This window comes from Ambystoma mexicanum, chromosome 1q (assembly GCF_040938575.1).
Source record: "Ambystoma mexicanum isolate Mex_15411 chromosome 1q, UKY_AmexF1_1, whole genome shotgun sequence".
In the NCBI taxonomy this organism is placed as follows: domain Eukaryota; kingdom Metazoa; phylum Chordata; class Amphibia; order Caudata; family Ambystomatidae; genus Ambystoma; species Ambystoma mexicanum.
The window spans coordinates 753,904,237-753,929,527 of NC_090922.1; the positions used below are offsets into that span (position 1 = coordinate 753,904,237).

A 25,291-nucleotide genomic window follows, 5' to 3' on the forward strand; every position below is an offset into this window, starting at 1 on the left:
TATTTTACTGGGAGGGCTTCTCGCACCTGTTGCTAAATCAAATACAAGTTTTGAGTTAACTGGTCACAGTATTCAGAAAGGAGCAAATGCTCCACGTCTTTCAATTGTTTGGGCTTGGGCAAATTCCAAATATTGGCTTGTCTCCCCATTACTATTTCATAGGGGGAGAGTCCAGTTCTTGTTTCTGGGGTCGTCCGCATGGACAATAAAACTACTGGTAAGGCATATGGACATTTCAAATTACTGCTAGTGCAAAATTTAGTTAGTTTATTCTTTAGGATACCATTATGGCGTTCTACAAGTCCGGCACTCTGAGCATGTCTGTCCGAATCAAACTGTTTATCGATCTGTAATCCCGCGCATACTTGCAGGATAACAGTAGCAATAAAATGTGGACCATTGTCCGACCAGATGACCCTCGGCAAACTAAACCTAGGAAAATATTCCTTAAGCATGATTTTCGCCGTTGTCATTCCTGTGGCATCTTTCACAGGGAATGTTTGGACCCATTTGCTAAAGGGACAAATGACTACCAGGACGTGTTTGTAGTTGGGACAGTGCTCCATTTCGATGAAGTTGAAATGTACAACTTCAAAAGGCACAGAGGGTGGACCAAAACTACCCCTCAGTGTCAATGTACCCTTTCCCACATTATGCTGTAAGCATACCATGCTATTTTGGACCAAACGCTCAGCAATCTTTGGGCCTCATTACGACTCAGGCGGTAAGGGTTTTACGGCGGTGTAAACAGCGCCGACCCTTACCGCCTGATTCCGAGGTCCCTTAGCGCCATGGAGGTTTTAACACCAGGTGTTAAAATCCATGGTGCTAAGGGACCTTGATGTTAATTACGCCACCGTAATTTACGGTGGCGTAATTAACGCCTTCCCCACTCCCATTATGCCCTATGGGGCAAAATTGGAATGGGGAAGGGAAAATGGGAAAATGGGGATTTACCGCCCCGCCAAGGTTGGAATGGGGCGGTAAATCCGCCAACCACCATGGCGTAAACGTAGTTTACGCCATGGTGGTAAAGTCACGGCCCAGGCGGTAACTTACCGCCTGGGTCGTAATGAGGCCCTTTGAGTTGTTCACATTTACTCAAACAGATTCTAGCAGTTTACACCTTTTTCTAGCACATATATGAGTGGGACCATGAGCCATTGTAACCATAGCAGTGACATAAGCATCAGGTAGTATCCATCTTTTCTTAATATTGTCTATCCAACAACCTTCATCATCTAAACTTGCTAAACCCTCAACCCATTGCTTAAGCTCTTCTGGAGTGGCATCAGCTTGAATATGTATTATAGAATCAATTCCTTCATCTATTATACAAGTGTTTGTGGCTTCTCTTGTTACATACATCTCTGAATACAAATCAGTGCCAGTCTGTTTGGCTATCCTGTCAGCAAATGCGTTTCCTCTACCCACATCATCTATTACTTTCTGGTGTGCGGCTCACTTCATTATTGCTAGTTGAGTAGGAAGCGCAAGTGCTGAGAGTAGCCGAACTATCAAGATACATGTTGAATTTTAGTTCTGTGTGAGGTCAACAAACCTCTCTCTGCCCATAATCTACCAAAGTTGTGAACAACCCCAAAGACATAATGGCTATCTGTAAATATATTTACTCTAAGTCCTTTGGAAAGATCACAAGCTCGAGTCAATGTGATAATCTCTGCGGCCTGCGCAGAGTTATGCAAAATTCTCTTGGTTTCCACAATCGTGCTTAATGTAGTGATGGCATTAGCGGCAGTGGATGTACCATCCGGAAGTTTGAAGCAGGAGCCATCGCAAAACAGCTCCCCTTGTGTATCTTTCAATGGTGTGTCATTTAGATCAATTCTGCCTTTGCTTTTTTGTTCTGTGGTAAAGAGTCAATCATGTGACATATTGTCACTGCAAGCAATGTCTTGCGGAAGAGGCAATAGTTTGGCTGGATTGAATGCAAAACATCTCTTAATTTGGATATGTGGTGCAAATAAAATCAGCTTGTATATTGTTAATCGTGCTGAAGTAAGATGTTGCGTTTGTGTTCTGTTTAATAGAACGTCTACGGAGTGGGGTACCATCACGGTTAAAGAGTGACCTAAAGCCATACCCTCACTTTGTTTTATGGACGCAGCAGTAGCAGTGACAGCTCTCAAGCATCTTGGCAAAACGCATGCAACAGGATCAAGCGTGGAGGAAAAATAACCGTACTGTCTATTCTTCCCCCCATGTTCCTCCATTAACACAGCCAAAGCACATCCATCACATTCATGCAAATACAACATGAAGGCCTTGTCATAATTTGGTGTGCCCAAAATTGGTTCTGAACACAGCGCAGCCTTGAGCAGATCAAAAGCTTTCTGGTGGTCCAAGTTCCACGGTAATGGCAAATAAATGCCTGTCTGTTTCAAAGCCAACATTGGTTTTATCACTAGTGAGACGTTCGGGATCCACTGTCTAAAGTAAAAAGGCTCTGACATCTTTCTGTGGATTTGGGACAGGCATGCTAGAGATGCTTTTTATCCGTTCAGGTGTCAGTCTTCTTCCCTCCTTTGACAGGAGACAGCCTAAATAGACGACCTCCTGTTGACAATATTGAAACATTTTCAAAGAAGCCTTATGCCCATGCTCTGCTAGATGAATAAGCAGCAACACAGTGCCCTCCTTGCAAGCAACTTCTGAGTCTGCAGCTAAAAGAAGATCATCAACATACTGCAACAATGTACAAGTGGAAGGCAACTCAAGTGTATAGAGCTGCTCCTTCAAAGCTCTACTGGAAATACTCTGACTCTCAGTGTACCATTGTGGCACACGAGTGAATGTAAACAAGCATCCTCCTAGGGTGAACGCAACCAAAAATCTACTATCAACGTGTACGGGAATACTAAAGAAGGCATTCTTAAGATCCACAACACTGAAATGAGTAGCAGAAGCTGGAATCATCGTTAATATTGTGTTCACATCATGCACAATTGGAAATTGTGGAACAACAATCGTATTGATAGCACGCAAATCAATAATAAAGCGGAAAGGAATTGCATTATCCCCTTTCTTGTACCCTGGTAAAATCAGGCTATTGCACAAACTACCAGCAATTTCCTCAATCACTCCACGATGAACAAAATCAGAAACTATGCTTTTGCGGCTTTCTCACCATCAACTGAAATCTTATATTGTGGAATACGTGGCAATTTAACACCTGGTTACAAGACAATTTTAACAGGTTCAATTTGTAAAATGCCAACATCATTATCGTCAACTGCCCATAAACATGCCAGAACTTTATCCAATTCAGTCGGTAAAGGCCTAGTCAAAAATTGTGAAGCAGAAAATTGCTGAGGTGAAATCGTCAAATTTTCAACCCCAACAAATTCTCGCCACAATTCGTCATTAGAAGAAATGGACATTGATCCGTGAATGGCCCTACTGAAATCGGTACCAGCTGAGACACCGGACTAACCACTGGCATGCCAGAAAACCCTACAGAAATGTTATTCTGCCCTGACAGTGGAATATCTGGAACCCGGAAATGATCAATGGAACACTTCTGTGCTCCTGCATCTATCAAAAATAAATGCTTCCTATTCCCCACCTTCATTTCTATGTAGGGCCCTTTCTGATCGATGGGAATAGGCACCGGTACCAGACCTTGCTTCGGGCTGTCCTAACGGAACAATATATCATCAAATACGAGATGCTCAGAAAGATAGGCAGTCGAAGGATTGTCAAAAAGTATTCCTATTATCAACACTATGTTGCTGACTATCTTGTGTGAATGACTGTGGATTCTGAGCAAACTGGCTTCTACCAGGACCCCCTACCCCAGGGTAGCTTCTAGATTGTCTACCCATGATACCATATGTGTTATTCGATCTCTGCTGAAGGATCAGGCATTGTGCTCACCAATGACCTTGTGTCTGCAATAAGCACATTGGTTTTGGGTACAGGACCCAACTGCACATTACTCTGTGGAGCAAACTGACCTCTAAACTGTGTACTCCCACCTCTGGTTCCTCTAACTATCTACTTTGGTTTTCAGGTCTCCCTTCTTCTTTTCTATCCCCTCTTTTTCACTATTGACTCTATATTCGTAATACTAAGCCATAAGCAATGCTTTGGAATGTGATTTATCTTGCCAGGCACTTTCGGAGGTCATAGTTTGTGATTGGATATCAGGCAACAGTCCATGCACAAATTTGTCCACAAACAACCTTTTCCCTGACTCCGTGCTTAAATCTTGACCACTAAAATCTGAAAATACTTGTTCGAACCAATTAAAAAAATCAGTAGCACCTTCAGATTTCCCATGGGTACAAGCAGTGAGTTTGTCCCAAACTATCCTTCTCTCAGGACACAGAGTCTTTAATTTTGTTACTATTCTGTCTGGCAATGTCAGTATCACCTGTGGCGGTCTCTCACTAGCTTTCTTTTCTCCATCTAACCGTAACAAGTTAACCCATGTGTCACCCAGTTCTAATCTGTTTCCATAAATCAGCAGGTAGGATTACAGGGAACAATAAGTCTATATCACCCAGAGTGCAAACTGACAAATGCAAGACAGATTCTATTTCTTTATAAAACCCTGTTGGATTTTTCCTAATGTCTGGAATCAAATGTCTAATAGTATTCACTTCCTGTACAAATTGCGAAACATAGTGAGCTTTGATATTGGTAGCTGGTGTGCCTGCTACAGCATCAGCTGGAATTTCCACTTTAGGAACGAATGTCGGTGGGACCTCTCTCATTGGCAATTGAGAAGTAGGCAACTCAGAACGTTTGTTAAGCAATAGAGCTAAATCGAGCAACAAGGTAGTCAAAGCAGTATCGGGTGCAAATGCTGTCTTATAAATAATCATCAAATCTGTGGGACAACACATCTTTTTCGTCATACACTCATCCTGCAGGTACTCTACCATTATCTGTAACACTTTCTTTTGTATTTCTTGAGTATATTGACAAAACATATCATATACTTCTATGGGAGATATCGACACATCTGAAATCCATCTAAGCGCATCCCTTGTGCAAATTCGCGTCTCTTCACTCGTTGATTTACAAGAAGGAAGAAACCGTTTCTGCACATACAGAGCGTCCAATCTTTCACCAACTGCTTCATCATTCTGTAACCGATCTAACTCCCTTTTAAACTCAAAAACCCTCTGAACATGCTCATGTACTTTCTCTGCAGTGCCCCTTGAGTAAGCTAAGACATTCAAATCCCTCAACCCTTGTGGGACATCCATGTCCTTCAAATCATTCCACATTTCGGCCCAGTGTATTCCTATCCCTTCAATCAATACATTCTGTTCAGGAATACTTTCTAGGTCAGAAATTGTAGCTAAAAACTACACATTTTTCACCTTCTTTTATACATTTCTTAGCCCATAGATACAATTCCCTCTTTCTAGCTTTCGAGACTGCACTATGAGTCACTATCTTTGATTCAGCACTCACCCCTTCATTTGCTACAAGCGGAGCAGAACCGCTTGGGAAAGAGAGAGCATACCAATCCTGTACAACATTTAGTGGAGACACTACCGCTGGCAACAAAGACGGAATCACAGGAACAATAATTGTCGGTAAGGGTGGAGATGTAGAAGGGGGAGCAACAACAGGAAGAACAGCAACAGCTGGAAGCGGAGGAACAACGGGAGGAACAGGGACAGCAACGGGAGGAGGTGCAACAGCAGGAAGAGGTAAGACAGCAGGAAGAGGCACAAAAGGGGGAGGTGCAGTCGCAACAGTCCTACGTTTGTTTAAAAGCTTATCAATTAGTTTGTCTGAGGCATGAAAGTCCTTAGACAGATATATTTTCTGTACACCAAGTTTGAAGGCCCTATTCATATTTCTAACAGACTCTGACTGTTTTTGTTGATCATACAATAATGCTTTTTCTGAATTAGACATGTGACGACGTGCATGTTTCTCTTTACTCTTAAGTAGCTGCTTAGATTCCTTTTTCCAATTCTGAATTACATCAAATGCTGCAGGCCTAGCCTTTTTCATTAACAATATAGACTCTACATACTATATACGAGCAATCTCAAAACTACCATGAACTGGCCACTGAAATTTGGAAGCATGTCTAGTTTGTCTGTGCCAAATATTGTTGAATACTATACTACCAATGCCATAGTTACAGTACATAGTACATGCCGGAGACCCCTCCTATGGTGCGGGTCAGCCAAATTCCAAAGATTGTCTGTGCAGAATAAACCCCTGAAACAGGCAGTCAATTTCCAAGGCATATCAGATCATGGGTGTTACCTGGCGTCGTTTGTACTCATGAGAACAAAACTGCAATCAAGGGGCCCCCTTTTGTCTCGCTTTCCGATCCCGGTCCGATAGCCGCGTCTTCTCTTCAGCGAGGTGGCATCAATCTTAAGGGTCCCTATTCGGGCGCCATCTGAAAGACCAAAGAAATATCGAGGCTTAGTACCACAAATGAAATACGCCAATCGTGGGTTGAAAAGATACAATTATCTTTTATTACTGTACAGTTACAAAGAAAAACAGATAGCTATCTGGCTCCCAACACCTTGCAGTGTGTACCAGCAGACAAGTGATGGGTGAGAGAGCTGGACATCTAAAATACAGACATATTTATACTGTTTTTGCAATATTGTCCAGCCTCTCACCAAACTAATAATTCAATGGCTAGAGTTTGTGCTTAGTTCATATGACAGATGTTACAATATTATACAACGGATAAAACGAATTTCCATGTCCATGAAGTTACAATGGCGCTATTAGTTCCCTGATCCACAGTAAGCCTTGTTCCAAGAATCACTACAATGCAGATCAGCCCGAACACACGATCTAAGTTTGTTTTCCATTGTCTCATTGTTTATACAAGGACGAGGCTTGTGAGAACAGACAACACTTGGATGGCAGTTCATATGAAGCACAAGATTTCTTTGCATTAGTCAAACAGTCTGCTCTCGGTCAGCCCATACATTAACAGACCTCAAAGGTTGTTCGGCTCGACTGCAAGTTGAAAACACAGTCCACCATTTTAGAACATGGAACAAGAGTTGAAATAAAAATAGCGGATGAGTCTTTAAAATGGCATCAAAGTTAACCAAAAGTCGGAACATTACAAACACGGTTTTCCGTGTAACGGGAATGGGCTTAGGCCAATATTCATAATAAGGAGGTATTATATCATTACAGTTTAACATAGCAAGCAAGACAACACGAAGCAACACAGGTTCGATCCCCATGCCCGCACTTAGAAACCTCTGGGTAGTAATTGAATTATAAATAACCTATCATATCATATCATATCTTGCGTTTCAGCGTATATACATTCTTCATAATTCGGTTTTCTGTAGCACTTTTTACTGTGTAATGTTCTTCTTTTACACGTTAAGGTTCAGTTGAGTCTTTACTTCGTCATTTCTCCTCTAGGATCCATACATCATCTTCATTCAGTATTTCAGGATGTTGTGCACACTTTCATATGGCGTCATCTGTTCATTGATTAGCTCCTTCTCATATTCCTTCAGGGAGTTCCTCCTACAGACTGTCATGAACTCGAGGGTATATTCAATATGGTTTTCTAGTGGATACCGTCTTCCATACACTTTCTGCGGTATTGGTACAAAAACGGGTGTTTTACAGGGCACGGCCACATCGTTCCAATACAGGTGAGGAAGGGGGGTAGGATCTCCTGCAGATATGTAAGTCTGCTCCTCTACATTTCCCTCACAAGGTGGTCACACACAGGTCTGACAAATGGATGACAGACAATCTCAGTGTGGAGATCACTCATCTTATAATGTACACATTTGCTGTAGGTCCAACACGTGCAAAATGTAGCCATAAATCAGAAAACGCATGGAATTGTGATCAAACACCCTTATATCATCAACATCAATATGAGACCATAAAAGCAACAAGAACTCCAATAACATACCTAATGCAGGTACTGAAAATGCATATATTCACTGTATAAGGGGCTTGGTGCAGCAGGCATATTGTAATCAAATTAGTGACTGGATCAGGCTATGGCATCAGCATAACCCATCACTTATAAGATAGCATACCATCCAACCCAGGCTCAGGTCCAATGGGCCTGTGAATGCCAACACTACTAGGGACCTTAAGTGCATCATATTGAAGTGTGACAGACCTTGTCGGGGGGTTTCTCCCGGGGTCGGCTGGGCCTTCCGCGGATCTCCGGGCTGGGAGGCCCCAACTCCTCCCACGTATCCCAAAAATGAGTATGAGACACACACAAGAAGCAAGGTGATTCTGCTGTTTATTGAATAACGGCAGGGATGGGTCTAGGATCGTACGCGTCCGTCCTGACTCTCGAAATTCGTGGGGCTCGCAGGCCCCTTTTTGCCTCAGTATGACGCGCTACTTGCGTCACCTGGGAAAGTTAGCAAAAAACCTATCGCCACTCTGGATTGGTTCCTCGAGTGGTAGGGTTAGTATAGCATACGTATAGAGAGCGCTGTTAGTGGTCAAGGGTCAGTCAGGTGGTATACTTGGGTTGTCCCTTCTATTAGATACATGAAAATTGTTACACGAAGACCCCTAATGATTGGCTAATGTTAATGGCATCAGTGATGAGTGCCCCATGTTCTGATTGGTCCACTCGCGAGCCCCCCTGTTCCCAGCTCGCGGTGTACCTGTCATTTGCAACAATATGTAACTATGTGTTTGTGCAGACAATGCATGGATTTGCTCATATGCCTGAGAGCAGACTATTCCCACCACTGTAGGTATCCATTGGGTCATTTCATTGTTGCAGCCTGTGTCTCAAACGTGGGACCTAGGCGACTTCTCCCTCCTGGGTCTGGCACCCTGTCAGGTTCGGCTTGGTCACGTGAGGAGAGACCGTGGTTGAGGCAGAATTCTGCACATTTAATGTTGTATTCTCCACTGTGTGTCTGGCTTAGTTTGCAGGTGTGACCTTGGCTTCGGCTTGTGCGATGCGAGTTGCAACATTGCCCCCTTGGCTGTCAGTTCTCGCTGTGCTCATTCTGCAGGGTCAGCAATTGTACTCTCGCTCGTTCAATGTTCGTGGAGGCTCTTGCTTGCGGCCTACTTGGGCCTGGTGCATAGGTGGGGATGTTTAATGCACGACACTTTACGTTGCGGTATCACATTGCTTCATATCCAGAATCATGTCTTCGTTGTATTTTCATCACAATGCAAGGGTTAGGGGAAGCGTCAGCAAGCATTTTAGATGGATGCTTTGTGCGTCTTGCGTTTCTGCATTTTGAAAAAACCTATGTGAAAAATAATAAAGATGCACGTGAGTGGGTGTGTCCGTCACCTACGTCATAGAACTGAATATGTTCTTCGTGTGGATTGGTGTGGGGGTGTAGAGTGTGGATGGTCGCACGGGTGTTTTGGCAGTTGGCTAGGTTGTCATGGCATCTCTAACGATGTGTTAATTTACTGTTGAAAGGTTTAGTCGAGTTCATCCATGCCGCAGGTGTCGGCTTGAGCAGGGCAGGCTGGTGGGCAGGCTGATGGGCACATCCGTATGTTCCTGTACCAGGGTATTTGGTCGTCTGGTAGGTGGGCAAATTCATCTCGTGGCGGGTGTCTTGGTCGCGATCCTCTAGGCCAGGGGCGCGAGGAGATCGGGGGAGTCTTTTGTCCCAATCTCCCACTTCAACCTGTTAAGGTTTCACATTCCAGGTAACGGACATACAAACAGAGGACACAAAAAGCATGATTGTCTGTAAAAAATAAATTTCTCCTTGTCTAACAGATAACTGTGTGCTGTATGATTGTCCAGTAAGATCAGAAGATGAAGGGACTTCCAGCCTAAGATTCTGGCAGTGCCAGAGTGCCTCAGCCTACTTGTCTCCAGAGTCCTGGGCACACACTTCACAAATACCAGAATCCCCATCACCACTGAGCGTGACTCTGCGCAAGGACAAAAGCTGAGGTACAGCACCCTACGAGATTGAAAAATGGCACCAAGAGTGGTGCCCTCGCACCTTGCTTCAAACCAACATCTGATGCTGTAAAGACAGTCATCCTAGTGTTCAATGAGGTACTAAACCTCCTTTATCTGGGAAAAGTGGTGATCGTTAATTGGGTATTGGAGGAAGAGGTAGATGAAAACATCACAGTGGATGAGAATGTTGAAACATGTGAACCTGTCCTTGGTCAGCCTCTGGCTGAGACATGCACATGCACTTATCATGGCTAGGAAGAATTCTGGGGGGGTCATTGCAGCAAAACCCTCCTCCACTCAGCAGCACTTGCAAAACACCATGCAAGATAATTACCTGCAGGTTTACACACAGATGACCCCCAGGAAGAAGAACATGGCCGAGTGCTGGCATGACTGGAGGACGTGGAACTGTGCCAGATGGTCCAGGAGCAAATACCATCCAGAATTAAGCCTCCACCAAACCCAGGAGAAGTGAAAGATGGCCAAATCTCATGTGAACATAACAGCCCAGTCCCAGCTAATCAGGGAGACAACTGTCATGGCACAAGGGTTTGACTTGCTTTCTCCAGTCCCAGAGTTGCAAGGATATTTGATTGATTTGCATAGGATTCTGGGGTAGAATGGCTCCTCTGCCCCTATCACCACTCCCACACCTTCAACCTCTGGCTCTTCATGACACATAGCCGCCGTGATTGCTGTCCTTCCACACCTTCTTAAAGGGTCTTGTACAATTGATGGTTTTGGATTTTGATGCTAGCGCCACAAGTCTGTTTTTCAAGTTACTACTTTAGGCTGGGGGAATGATGTGCCACTAGTGCCACGGATGTTTTTTTCAGGGTGTCCGGGTAGGTTTGGGGTAGGATGTGCATAACGGTCAAGTGATTTCTATAGAGGGGATTTGGTAAAGGAGGGCATAGTATATGGCACTTTGCCCGAGAGTGTTTATTCATGGTGCTGGGCTGCAGAGAGGGTTGATGTGCTAGACCCATGGGTTTGTTTTTTAGGGTGTTGGGGTAGAAAGGGTGAATTTTTTGTTTAGGTAAATTAAATATGTTTTAAAGATCACTAAGGCCTGTGTATCTTCAACAATATGCAGGTGAGGCAAGGGGATTCTAATACAGAATGTCACTGTAGAGGTATTCTGCACAGTTAATGTGTCCTAGACATCCATCGAGGAGGATAGCTCCATGCTAGCCAGATCATGGTAATGATTGTTTTCATTCGTTGTATGTTTTTATTGGGAGTACAGGACATTTTCCCACACATACTTACAAATAAGAAACAACAGTCAACTAGGAAATATGGCGAACAACATAAGCGGGAGTAGCAGTGATCTACTTTCTAGTGGATTGCGAGGAATACTTGAAATAGAGGATTAAGCAAGGACATAGAGCAGACAAATCATCAGTCTGCGGGTACTCAATATAATGAGGGTACGAACAGTGTGAAGTATGCAGAAATGAGGCAAGTCCAACACAACTTTGCTCCAAATGTATTTATCAAGTGTATCCTTGCAAATGACCCTCTCCACTGCTAGCTTCAGAGAGGACCAGAATATATACATATGAAACATTCCATTACATCACAATAGGCTTGCCTGAGCAGTAGTTGACAAATGGGAAGTAAATAAACATGTTTAAAAGATACAAGCTGACAAGGGTAAACATGTTGACAAGGAAGCTGAATTGGCACAGGTAATCAATTGAAAATATGTTGATGAATATACAGTTGGCCTGACCTCATTCCTCATTACATATATATATATATATATATACACACCCAGAACAATTAGATACATGACTTCAGCAATTACATACCTGACTTTAAGCAGGATATAACAGGCAGGTTTGAAGGAGTGTATAGAAATAGCATTTCTAACATGAAGGGGAAGGAGATCCCAGTGGTATGGGATGAGGAGGGAGAATAAGTGGAAGTGAGATGAACCGAGTGTTAGCCAGGGAACAGATGATCTGGCAAGTTAGTAGAGTGCAGAGCACAGGAAAGAGTGCAGCAGGAGATAGTGTCATCTAAATAGGGGACCAGGTTCATGCAGAAATGTGCAAACAAACAGAAGATGTTTAAGAGGCACCAGTTGTTTAAGAGAAAGCCATATGGCATTGATGTGATGAAGCAAGGGTGATTGTAAGAGTCAGTGTTTCAAGATTAAGTCCTTTCTCAAGTGGGGAAAATTATCATGGGGTGTTCTTTGTTAAAAGCTTGAATAGTCATCCAGGCTGCTGAATACCAGGTTCTGTAGGGGGGTTTTCATAGAATTTTAAATGAGGTGCGGATTAATTGTCTTGATGCTGAGCAGATTGGCCATGGCCACAGTTGAGATCAAAGTAATGAAGATCAGAATGTTAAGTTGCTATAAAAAAAAGTTTATTACGGTTGTGTGCAGAATGGGAGTGGGAGAGTAAGTCAGGCAGAAAGGAAATGGATCAAGTGGGACAAGGGGGTAATGGAGTCAGCAAGGTAGATTACAGCAGTCTTGCAGGAATTAATCATAAATAATGAAGTGTGTTATAATCTAGGCTTATGAGCATTTGCTCAAATGTAGGCTTGTGGAATGATGAGGGTGTCATTATGTGGAATGTGGAGGTTCAGGAATTCTAGTATTGACGGTTGGGCAGGAGTGAGCAAAGGTGTTTATGTGGTGTGGGGCTGTCCCAGTGTTTCTCCCTTTTACTCGTCTATGTGTTTCCCCTACAATCCTATTGTGTGATGAAGGAGCTGGACCTGGACATTAAAGACACTATAACTTACCTTGAGTGTCGGGAAACCTTTGTTACTACACTGGCGACGAGGATGGGATTGTGAGGGGAGACCGTTTCTGCTGGGGGGAGGGGTGCAGCCCTGTGCCAGCGGAGAACACTGCCCCCAGAGGAAGCCCCCCACCCGAGCAGATTTAAGTACGGAGGTCTGTTTTGTTTCGTGCAGGTCTCGTGCTGGAGCGCTGCCTTGTATTGGGCAGGGGAGTGAGTACCGTTTTGATGGCAGTTTTGTTTCAATCGGAAGGTCCATGATTTATGGAGCAGCGGGCCGAGTTGGATTTGAATATCTTCCATGTTCTTGGGTTCAGCTGCTGCGAATATCTCTTTGTTCGGAGCCTTGCCCAGGATTTGTCACAGCAGTGTTACCAGGCAGATCAGCAGTTCCCGTATCGACGGCCATGAGCAGAGCGGCTGGGAGGCGGAGCTGAGCGGCATCTGATGGGTCTTCCTCCGCTATCAGGAGTATTAGGGTTAGCAACCGTTAGACGACCCGCATGTAGATGGGTGAGGAGAGTGAGTCCAGATGTCGGTCAGTGTGCCAGCGTTTGTGGCTGCCTGGTCCTCACCCTGGGCGTGTTTCTGTGTCCTGCATGGATTGCATGGATATCTCAGCGGGGGCAGAGTACGAGTAAAAACGGGGCCGGATGATGTCTACACCTGGTCCTTTTCCTAGTTTGCCTTCCGTTTCCCTTCGAAGTGGCTCATTGAGGATGGGGAGTGATGTGGACAGTGCGGTGCCCAGGGGCACAATGATGACGTCGCCAGCAAAAGTGGTTTGGAGAGCCAATCACCGCCAAGGCCATTGGTGTTTATGTGGGTTGTGTCCCGCCCACGTCGGTGTTGAAGTGAACGCCAAGTTTCGTAGTTTATTTCCAGATTTCAATGGGATGATCACGTGATGCGGAAGCATGGCGATGGAGGTGATGCCGTGGATGTTTCCTTTCCAGCAATGCGGTCGGGGGTTGTGGATGGTCCTGGTGGGGTCTGCCAGCAGAGGATATTGCACCCCGTTCTGAGGGGTTCTTTGCGCTGCCCTGGTCCTGGTGATGGAAGCCCAGCAGAGGACGGCGAATTGTGCGATGGGGGTTCATGTGCCGGCGCTGGAAGTAGTACGAGTCATTTTCACTTCCTGGATTTCGCATTTGGGCACTTTAAGGAACCGTATGGATTGGAACAGTATTGAACAGCTGCACTTTGCAGGTTAGTGTTATGGGCCAGTGTGTTGTTGTCCTGATGTAGTGGCCCACTGTGGGAGTAGGGTAGAATTCCTGGTAGTGTAAGGGGTAGATGTCGTCGAGGCTGTTGTCCCTTCCCAGTGGAGTGTTTTTGTTGTGGCCTCATAGTCTATGTTAAGGCCTAGTCAGAAATTTTGTTAGCCTATGTCACTATTTAGGGTGGTGCTTCCCTGCGATTAGAGGGATTATTCCTTATGCGGTATGCAATGACTTGTGGGTGGTGTTTTCATAGAGACTGATGGTGAGGTAGCAACGTAGCATGGTTAGGCAACGGGTTTGGGTAAAATTCCATTGTACTGGGTGTTGCATTGGATTTTGGACTTGTGGGTGGTATATCCAAGGGACTGGAGTATCTATTGGACATGAGGGTGGTGGTCTACAGTAAAATGTTAATTTGCATGTATTAAATGTATTTGGAATGCAAAATTTCACCACAAAGGTGATAATTGTATGAATTGCATAATATGTTATGTTTTCATGTCGTGTTGTGTTTGTGAGGTGAGTGAGTGTAGTGGTGATATTGTGGTGATGATGTTTTGTTTCTGATGCAGATTATTGTGTTGGTGGTTGTTAGGGCGTACATGGCCGGGTAGTCTTTTGAGCCATCCCATTTTATGCATTACTTAAAGAATTGTGGATGGCCGGCTGGGTCCACGTGACATGCCGTCCTGGTGTGGTTGTGAGTTAGTTCAGGTTTCAGTTAGTGAGTTTATGGTCATCCTTTGTGGACACCTGGGAGGGTCCACATTGTTTGCGTTCTGTTGATCTGAATATGTATTATGGATGCCGGGTCGGATCTATTTCCCATTTTGGGGTTTGTTGATGCCGGGTGGGTCCACCATTCCAGTTGGGTGTTCTGTGGTGAGTATGTGGGTATCACGTAGCCTTGTGGTCTTGATAGGGTTATCACATAGCCTTGGGGTATCTTTAGGGTCATATACAGAGGCTATAGGTGTTTCAATGCCATGTTGTGGTACTTTCCCTGGCTGTAGTACAGTTTGCCCCGGGTGTTTTATACATGTGCAGTGACCGTTTGTTTAGTTTTGCCTGGTCCCACGGTGGTGTTGGGCATTTGTTGTGCTCTTTTGAGCTGGTTTGTGCTCAGAAGTGGCAGTTCTGAGACTCTGGGGTGCAGACCAGAGTGGGAGGATGTTTGTGCGATGGTGGTATTGGTTTGTTAGGTAGTTGTGTTCTATAATGAACTGTGTGATCTGGGAGTGGCAGTCCCGGGTTCCGAGGGGCAGCTCGGAACGGTGGAAGTGCATTTCTTTGTTATTTTTGTTCCTTGTAGGTTCCCATCGAGGAGTTTTAGTAGTCGCTGGTGGAATTGTTAGTTATGGAAATTGTAACTTTGGAATTACATTGGCATTTATCTGGATTGGTTGTGGTGTAGTGGTGAGGCGTAGTTATGGTCCGGGTGGGCCTGTGGAGTATTGTTGTGGTTGTGGTCTGGTTGGCCCAGTGAGAGTTGTCCTTGTGTTGGGTGCTGTGTTTGCTGACTTGGACGGCCACCATGTTTAGTAGTGCAGTGCTAGCCGTGTGATGACTTGGGTATGATGCTGGTCATTTTTCCCTAGTCACTTTGTTGTTTCCCAAGAGAGGGGGAAGTGTTATAATTTAGGCTTATGAGCATTTGCTCATATCTAGGCTTGTGGAATGATGAGGGTATCGTTATGTGGAATGTGGAGGTTCAGGAGTTCTAGTATTGACGGTTGGGCAGGAGTGAGCAAAGGTGTTTATGGGGTGTGGGGCTGTCCCAGTGTTTCTCCCTTTTACTTGTCCATGTGTTTCCCCTACAATCCTATTGTGTGATGAAGGAGCTGGACCTGGACATTAAAGACACTATAACTTACCTTGAGTGTCGGGAAACCTTTGTTACTACAAAGTGCCATTCAGGCATGCATCACAGAGAGATCAGCAGTTAACAAAGCAGGCAGATCAGGAGTAAAGACAGGCCAGGAGAAGAAGATCTGATTAACATCTTCAAAGAGGTGGTAGGAAACCCCAAATAATAAATCAATTAGCTGAGGCAGGAGGTGGAGAAGGTGACAATTAAGGTGTCAAGGACAGAGTGTTGGGGAATGGCATCAGGAAGGGAGGATGGATCATAAGTGGCAAATTACCAAGAGATGTAGAATTGAAAATTACAAAAGTAGGAGGCAAGCCAGTCAACCTTGATTCCAAAGTCAGCAAGGGAAGTGGTCCACTGTATCAAAGGAGGCTGAGAGGTCTGGAACGATTAAAGTAGGGCAACGTTTACATGTGTAAGCAGTGGTTGGAAAGTTAGAGACATGGTGAGTTCTGTTTCTGTAGAATGTTAGCTACACAATCCAGATTGGTGATGGCCCCAGAGATCAATAGAGTCTATGTAGGAGGTGATTTGTTTTTAAAAATGACATGTTCATTGATTGTAGAGTAGTAGGGATGTAGACATAAAGGCCAATAGTTGGCAGGATTATTGAGTTCAGCTGAGAGTTTAGGATTGATAGGGAATGTACTGCTTTGAAGAAGGCAGGGAGGATTCCTAGGAAGAACAAGACGTTTAGATGGAGGGAATGCTAAGACCGACTGTGAATTGCTAGCATCCTGAAATCTTTGGGGCAAATGGGTCTTTGGGGTGTAAAGGAGGTATTGGTATACCGTAGGATAGGTGATGTGATTCACAGAACGAGATTGGGACGAAGGAAAAGGTAAAGTCCTTGTACCTCCTGCATATGTGGTACTGCAAAGCCACAGGACTAAAAGTGTGATAGATTCTGTAGTATCCCCCTTGTGCCATAGACTCATCATGGCAAGGGGGGCAGAGAAGATAGGGATACATGATGTTAGTGACATGAATGACTGACCTAGATGTCATCACCTTCTGTCCATGTGCGCCTCCATGGCATCCTATAATATTATCAGTTTGGGCCATTTCATCAAGGGTAATTGCAGGGGACAATGCATATATATTGCCAGATATATTGACACTGGCCATTATGCTGCAGTGGTGATGTTGGTCAATTAATGAATTATTTGGCGTATGTGTGCAGGGTACTGACCCCATCATACACTGTGTTTGCCTCACTTCCTTATGGTTCATTTACATCTTATGGGTGACTCGGTTGACAACGGGTAGCTTGTTGTTTACCTTGTTTGTGCTCTCACTGACATTGCCACCTGTTTTTTGTCCGGGGTTAACATTTGGAGTACTTTTGGCTCTCTTCTGAGTGAAATTTCACCTTGTAATAGGGTCCTATTTTAAAGGGGGCAGTTTTTCACAACTATTGCCATCAATCTCAGTAATACGTCGAATATTGCTGGGGGATTTTTTTAGGTTCTCCTGGGACATATTTCTGAAAGCAGTATCTTACCATAAATCGTTCATTCAGAATAAGCAGTGATGTTTTCCTAATATCACAGTTTTTACATATACTGACATCTTTATTCTTCAAATTGTGTTACCCAAAATACTTATTGCCACTTGAAGATGCAATGAATTAAAATACTTATTTTCGTTAAATGGTTTCAGAGACTCATTTGGTGCCATTGAAGACACTGTTTTTCTATTATTTATTTATTTGCATTTTTAAAGCACTCACACAGCCCGGGGGCATCGAGGCACGCTTACAACAATATGTCTCTTAGTTGCCTATTTATAATGCGTAATACGGGAGGTTTCTAAGAGCGGACCTGGGGATCGAACCTGTGTTGCTTCGTGCCATCTTGTTTCCAAGGGGAGCACGTTGCCACTGAGCTATCCTCCAGGACATTATATGTCGTTTTGATAATAATGTCTTGACAAATCACTAACTGAAGCAACTCCTTGAGTTTCAGTGCATTATTTGAGCTCCCTCTTTATACTCAACAATTTAGCACATCACTGTCTAGCCCATTTACTGTTCTTTAACAAAAAAAATGTATTCTACGTTTTTATTCTAAAATATATCTCTCCATCAAAGCCATACTAATGAAAGTACAAAATGTCCAGCCAGTAGTATAATTGAAAAGAGACCTTTGCGTTGCATCACACACACACATTCATACCCATTCATCCACCAGTCACACACCTATACAGATTCTCTCTCAATCATTAACACACACACCCAGAACATTCAAACTGCACTCTCATTCACACATGCACACCATTAACACTGCACTCATACACGCACCTACACAGCCATCCCCTCGCATGCATACATACATGCATACACATCCACCTTCCTTACATGCACGAATGCTTACGCACTTACAAACAGGTTGTTTTTTTATTATCTGTTTCCTGACCAGCTCTGGACTTGATGATGCTCTCCAGGCTCTCTGTCTGTCGTGCTCCATGAAGAGAGGAGCTAAGAAGCAGGGAGACCTTCCTGGTTCTTAACATGCATGATGGAGTCAGAGCTCCTCCATCTTGCTACCACCAAGCCTGATTGGGCATTTACAGATGTTTGGTGGGGGGGTGCCTGCTCAGGCTCTACCATGTCAATGCCCCTGCGGCAGGTTCCCGAGAAATCTTTGGGGGCCTCCTACATTAGAGTACATGGCATTCACCTGCATTTTTTATGTTGGTCCTGACATCTAGTATGGGTGAAAGCAGCTCGACAGCAAAAAAGGAATTGCTGCACCACAGTATTGTAGTGCTTGTTTAAAGGACATGGCAGGGGTAGTTGTTGATGCTATGGACAGTTTTGAATCTTGTGAGGTTAAAATTTGACGCAATGTCGCATTGCAAAGGACATGATGAGGGCGCGTTCCGGAGACAACAGACATGACAAAGGAGAGGGAGGAAAAGTTTTTAGTACAACATTTGCTGTTATTTTTTACATTTTGGGTTATTTCTATAACATAGGCAAAACATGATAGTGTTGAGATAGCATTTGTTTCTACTCTGTCTTTCTCATACAAATCCATATCTCTGCAACCTCCACCAAAGGACGGAATGTCCCTGGTGCCTAATATTCCATAATAAAACTAGATCTGTGCCCCTAGATTTTGCACGTGCACTCATAAAACAGCAAACTATGAGCCAATTGAGCATGCCAGGATGGTCAAAATGATCCTCTATAATGATTGTGGCAGATGCACAAATCCTTTATGAATGTCCTATAGAAGCTCATTAATTAGATGAAAAAAGTACTTCAAGTGGATGTCTATCTGCATCATAAATAATCCCTACTGAGATCCCCTCCTTTAGTACTTTGAATGTAAGTGTCCCCAAAAAACGCACCCTCCTAAGTGAGAGGCAAAGAGGCAATAAAGGACACACCTCAGGAGGGGAATGAGACCAAGACCAAGTGCGGGTGAGATCAAAAGGGTTTTATCTAAATCAATATAGGGCATGCAAAGGACTCTGCAAACTCAGAGAGTGCTCTGTCTGACAATAGCAAAGACAGTCCTACTTATTACAAAACTACGTCACGCATGACACAAGCTATAGGGGGCACATAGTCTTAAGGATTGGGTGTTGAAGGCTAGGTGGTATACATTGTATACAGTTGCTGTTCCAGTACTGGCGGACGTCCGTGCAGTGCCATGCGGGGTAGACGGGTCAGCTGGGCTCTTCGGGGTGGAGCTGCCGGCCGGACATAACTTGTATTGATGATTGGTGGCTGCTCTAACACTTACCCTTGTGGCCACACACTCGCAATCATTTGTCACATTCTACAATGTCAGGTGTCTTGTAAATCATGTAATACATTGACCTTAGCTCAAGGAGGAGACAGGAACATGGATATGTGATAGGGGGTATCCCTATCCATCTGTTGTAGTAACATTTGGGTCCAAGTATGGTAGTCCCACAAGTCCATGTGCAGGGCCAGGAGTACAGAGGGGGGGAATATTCAATAGCCCTCTGGGTGACTGATGGTATTATGATCTGTTGGTACAGGGGTGAGCGCCCCCCTTCGAGGGCCATTAACTTTGGGTGAACAGGGATACCAATGGGCCGTGGGGGGCATGTAACCGGTGCCCGGGAGATGGTGGGATTTAGGACCAGGTAGCTCGTAATTCATAGATTCAGGCTGTGGCAGCCTCTTGACATGGGGGAGGTGGATGCTTGAAGCGGGTCCAGCAAGATTGGGAGGGGAGGCGAGGCTGTGCTGTTCGAACACCAGTTATCCCTGGCGGGCCTGGGAGGGAGGATGGGGGAGACGACCTTGCAGCTCTGGGCCTGTTTTCCTGCACAGGGCAGAGCCCCGTACTTTTGGCAAGGGTGGGTGGCAACACTTGGAGCTTCTGGTATCATACACATATGTTTACATTAATATGGGAACACAGGCTGGAGAGGGTTTTGCCATTTAACACAGTATTTCAGTAGTTGACATACGAACATGAGATAGCATTAGGTAGGGTTGTCTGTAAGAGAGAGCACTGCATATTACATCACAGTACAATCTGGCTCCACTGCCTTGGCTGATCATCGTGCATTACAAATGCGCTTTGTTACATTATGTACAGGAGCGATCATATATTACTCTTAAATCACACGTCTCCAGGATAGCACCAAACGTTAGTCAACATGACATATATTACACAAATGCTTATTTCGTTATGCAAGGTGCCTCGGGGGTTGGTGGGGGTGAGGGGCGCCACACAGTTCAACTTAGATGGCTTGGTACAGGGTAAGGGCATGCAGGATTGGACTGGTTTCAGTTACCTTCTAACGAGCCCGGTCACGGCTGGGGCAAATGATGTACTGCGGAAGGCCAAGTGATACAGTGTTTATTTTGTTGTTTGTTTGTGTCTGGTTGCTCGTGAGAACAGGCCTTCAGCGGATCTACCATGAGGTGGAGGCTGGGGGGAAGTGTATACTCCTGTGAGCGCTGTCAAGCAGGGGTCAAGCTGCATCTTTCTGTGTGTGCGAGCAACTTTGCATGGACTGGATTTTAGTGCCTTTTTACACAAAATGAAGTTGTCTTAATACAAAATGGGGTCTATGCTACGTCTTATACTGTAGTCGTGCAGCCTCACGTGTCGATCCGCAGCCCCCCGCCTCCTGGGCCCTTAGGGCGAGGGGGCCGCCGACGAGTCATGAGTCTCCGCCTGGGTCGGAGATGTATGTGAGGGGGTCCTAATGATCAATCCTCCCCTACATCTCCCCCCTTTCGTTACTTAAGTAACGAATAACGCAGCTCCCCCAACCGTTCACGTTCCTTCTCATCTAACATTGCCTCCTCACATGCTGGTGTTCCTTTTATAGGCATCCAGGCTCTGCAGACTCCCCACAGGCTTTCTCCCCTTCTAGCGTATTCATCTGGCGTGCAGGTAATATATATACAGTCCCCCGTTCCCTCTGGGTCTACCCATACCTCCGTGTACCACTCTAGTTCCAAAGGCTCCTTTATCGTAGTGTGATATAACCTATCCAATATATCTCCATCATAGTACATCGGGACCATTCTAAACTTTGGCTCAGAGTTCTCACCAGTCTGTATGTGTGCCTCCTGTTGCATTTGTGCCACTCCCCAGCATTGCCATTGTCACCATCATCATTGCTCCATTGGGGACTGCGCCTGCGCAGCAGCGAAGACCCAGCTGGCACACACTAAAAATCAAGAGAAAAAACACGATGAAGGGCATCAGCATTTTGACGGCGAGTCCCATACAGGAAGGCACCCACGAAAAGATGTTGTCGAACCATGTGCTTGCCTCCGCGCCACCTTCTTTCTTCATGCGTTCCCCCAAGTTGTGCACTGCGGTGATAACGTGCGATAGTGTCCCATTATCTGCGTCTTCAGAAGACATGAATGTGCAACACGCGCTCCCGATTTTTCTGCAAAAACCTCCATCCATCGCCATCAACAGGTCTAGGACATACCTGTTCTGGATCGTCATTAGCTTCAGAGCCCTTAATTCCACCTTGATCACATTGAACCCTTCTTCAGTGTCGTTGGCTAGTTGGATCAGCTCCCAACGTGTGATTTGGAGCCACTTTGCATTTGTTCGTGCCTGGATGTTTGGGACAAGGGATGCAAAGCACATTTTGGCAGCTGAACAGTCTGTACCGGTCTGGGATTTGTGCCAGTAGCTCGGATGAAGCCTTGGATATGTAGTTTAGACGACAATTAATTTCCTGGATATGACACCTTGGATGTTGTCCTTCGACAGGGCATACAGTGGTGGCTCTTCGGTTGGTCGTACACTCTCCGTGTCTTGAGCTGCTGGTGTTCGCCCTTCTCCGATGTGGCTTTCTGGTCTTACCATTAGAGCAGAGTGCAGCGTCGCAAGAGAGCATGTGCCCCTCCAAGATGGCGGGAGGTGCAGGTTTGCTTGTTTGCCGTACACCCAGTAAGTGTCCATGAGTGCTGCCGTTCCCTTCCTCATATCAGGAATCGTGAGCGTTTTACTGCAGTTTTTGTTTCTTCCCATGTCCATTTTTCCTTCCCCTTGGAAGGACAGTTCATAGTCCAATTCTTTTTGTAGTTTGAATGGTTTTTCGATTGCGCTCACCCATGCTAGCTTAGAGATATGTTCGGTCCAGACCGGGGTGCATGTTTTCTCGATCCACTGTAATTTTTCTGTTGGCAATCCTCGCAGTGCTTCTGCTTTGCATTTTATCACGTCATCCTTCCATTTGTTTTCAGAAAACAATGTTCCTTTTATGACGAAAAAAGGTTATTTCATGCACACCACTCCTTTTGTTCTGGAGTGGCATGTTTTCTCATTTTGCATCATTTCAAAAGATACCGTGTGTGCTTGGAAGGTGTTCTTAATTCTGCACAGGGTAAGATGAAGGAGACATTGGGCATCTGTGAGAGGCAATTCTTGTGGCAGCAAGACCTTAGGTGTACCTGAGGCATGGGAGATCAATGAGCACACATAGCAACTCTCATTTGTTGTTTGCTTTGCTGTGGAGCTCATGTCTGCATAACATTTATTAGACTGGTGTGGGTGTCTGGGGTCCTCTATTGTAGCTATCCCTAGGCCCGAGTATTCATCATACCTTTTCATCCCTGCTTCTCTCCTCCTTCTAGTGCTTTTAAGGAATTTTTTCGCATTCCTGGCTGCTCGTAGTAGCGTATCCCTTTCCCCCACCCACCCTTTTCCCACTCGGCATACAGGGTCATGAAGTTATTAGTCATTTCTGCATTTTATTTCATTGTATCTTTGATGTAAACATTTTCTGTTGGTTTACTAGTGGCTGGGGTGGGCAGGGTAGCAGTGGTGTCATATAGCCGTGATATAGCAGAGGGATTGCGTTCATTTAAATCATATACACTAAAAATGTTTGCATTGAGTTGGGGCTTTGGGAGTGTAGTTGGGCTGTTACTGGTAACATTATTCTGCTTAGCCTGGTCGGGGTGAGGGCCGTACCCCCATACCAGCTGGAAACCATCCCATATCAAATAATGACCCTCCTTAAACGGTTTTGTTGCATTCTCCAAAATTGTTCCATTACCTCCCCCCTCATTTATCTCAATGGAGATATATGCAACGGGCCAGTAAATGACAAGCCTGAACATTAGTGTGAAAAATATAATTGCACAAACAGTCAAGCCACACTCGTATGAATAAGTACGCAGATTGAATGTTACATATCTATTCCTAAGTCCCCTATCTCTAGTCGTTGCAGGCTGCCTGTTCGTTGCCATGGATTCTCCTACATATTGAAACAAAAAGGGGTATTAAGCATTTTGTCATAAAAAACTTACATTTCTCAACTTTTCAACAGTGTGAGTAGAAAGTGAACGATAGGCAGAGAGAGAGAGAGAGAGAGAGAGAGAGAGAAAGAGAGAGAGAGGGAGAGAGAGAGAGAGAGAGAGAGAGAGAGAGAGAGAAATTTCACTTATTTACACTTTCTTCTTAATGATTGGCACACAGAATATTTATACATTACATTTATTTATGATTTCCTTTTCAACGATTTTTCTTTTTTATTTTACTTGTACTTTCGTCATCGTATATCGGCATTCATTTTCATGTGCACAGTTATGTGAACTTCAGTGCAGCTATGCCTTTGCCCTCCTACTCTTGTGTGTCCTGAACTTTATCTGTTTTAGTGCTGTTAGTTGTATTCACACTGTCATAAGCTTTCCTTACGTCTGTTAAATGTATCCAATATCTCAGGCCCTTCACTTTGACCGCCGTGGGTGTGCAATAAATTACCTCACATGGGCCATGAAATCTTGGGGCATTCCACCTACGTACAAAGCTTCTGACATACACCATTTCTCCTGGCTCTAGCTGCCCTGTTGGTGTTTCTTTTCCTGTATTTGATGTGTCTGCTTCTCCCTCGCCTGTGAATGGCGGTGCAAGCTGCCTTGCTATCATGCGGGCTGCTTTAGTGAGTTTTGTCAGATACTCATTAAATTCCTCTCCCAGCACGGTTGCGCTCCTGTGGGCGTCGGAATGTCTGCGAAGGGGTGAGTTTGCTGTGTGCATTCGTCTTCCTGTCACAATCGCATGGGGTGACAGATGGTGGTCCTTGCTGGGCTGATTTCTCAGATTGAATAGGGCCAAGGGGAGACAGTGCACCCATTTTTTTTAAAGAGTGAAGCAGAGCTTTGAGAGTCTTCCTTTAAGCAGGCCGTTTATTTTTTCCACCACGCCGTTGCTTTGCGGGTGATAAATCGAGCACAGTTTGTGCTTAATGCCCAACATTGATGTTACTTCCTTAAAGAGATCATTAACGAAGTGCATGCCATTGTCTGAGCGAATTACGTCACAAATTTCCCAGCGGGCGAATACCTCTCTCACCAGAAACTTTGCAGAGCACTTCGCTTCAGGACGTGCACATGGTCCTGCCTCGACCCACCTTGAGAATGGGCACACTACCACTATCATGTACCTAGCTCCATTCCACCTTTCCCCCATGTCTGCATAGTCAATATGCAGCTCTCTGAATGGGCCTATTGGCTTGGGTATTGTCCCTCTTAGTGTTCTTAGAGTCATGCCTGAATTGTATATCGGGCACGTTGTACATTCCATTGCCAATTTCGAGAGTTGTTCTTGCAACCCAGGGACGAACCAGTGTTCTTGTGTTTCTGCAGCAATGTGTTGTTTTGCATTGTATGCGGGAAAATGGAATTGCTGGAATGCCACTTCTAATAGTTTAGTGGGCATGACCACCTTCCCTGTGTTGTTTTGTCACCACAATAAATCAGACTGGCTGCATCCCCTCTTTTCCCACAGTCCTTTTTCTTCTTCTGTCACTCCTTCTTGTAACTCTAATATTTTTGATAATGGCATCGTGTTATAACCGTCTCAGAGGTCCTCCACTGTTTCCTTCCTCACTAAGTACTCACCTGTCCTTTCTTTTACAAAATAGGATGCTTCTTTTGCGGCAGCATCCGCTGCCGCGTTTCCCAAAGAGACGAAATCGGTGTTGGTAGTATGGGCCTGGCATTTGACTATTGCTACTGCAGTGGGATCTTTCAAGGCTTCTA

General features: G+C 44.8%; 1 protein-coding gene across 3 annotated transcripts in view; it reads left to right on the plus strand.

Annotated features, from left to right (window-relative positions):
* The window catches only part of RGS18 (regulator of G protein signaling 18), a 726,926-nt gene that overhangs the window by 341,210 nt on the left and 360,425 nt on the right, over positions 1-25,291 (plus strand). Inside the window, exon 1 of one of the 3 annotated variants that reach the window (XM_069641343.1) lies at positions 11,509-11,613. The exons of the other annotated variants lie outside the window; for them this stretch is intronic. Coding sequence (XP_069497444.1) covers positions 11,552-11,613 — 62 coding nt within the window. The 5' untranslated portion in view covers positions 11,509-11,551. Of the gene's footprint in view, positions 1-11,508; positions 11,614-25,291 lie in introns of those variants that run through there. 3 annotated transcript variants of the gene reach the window in all.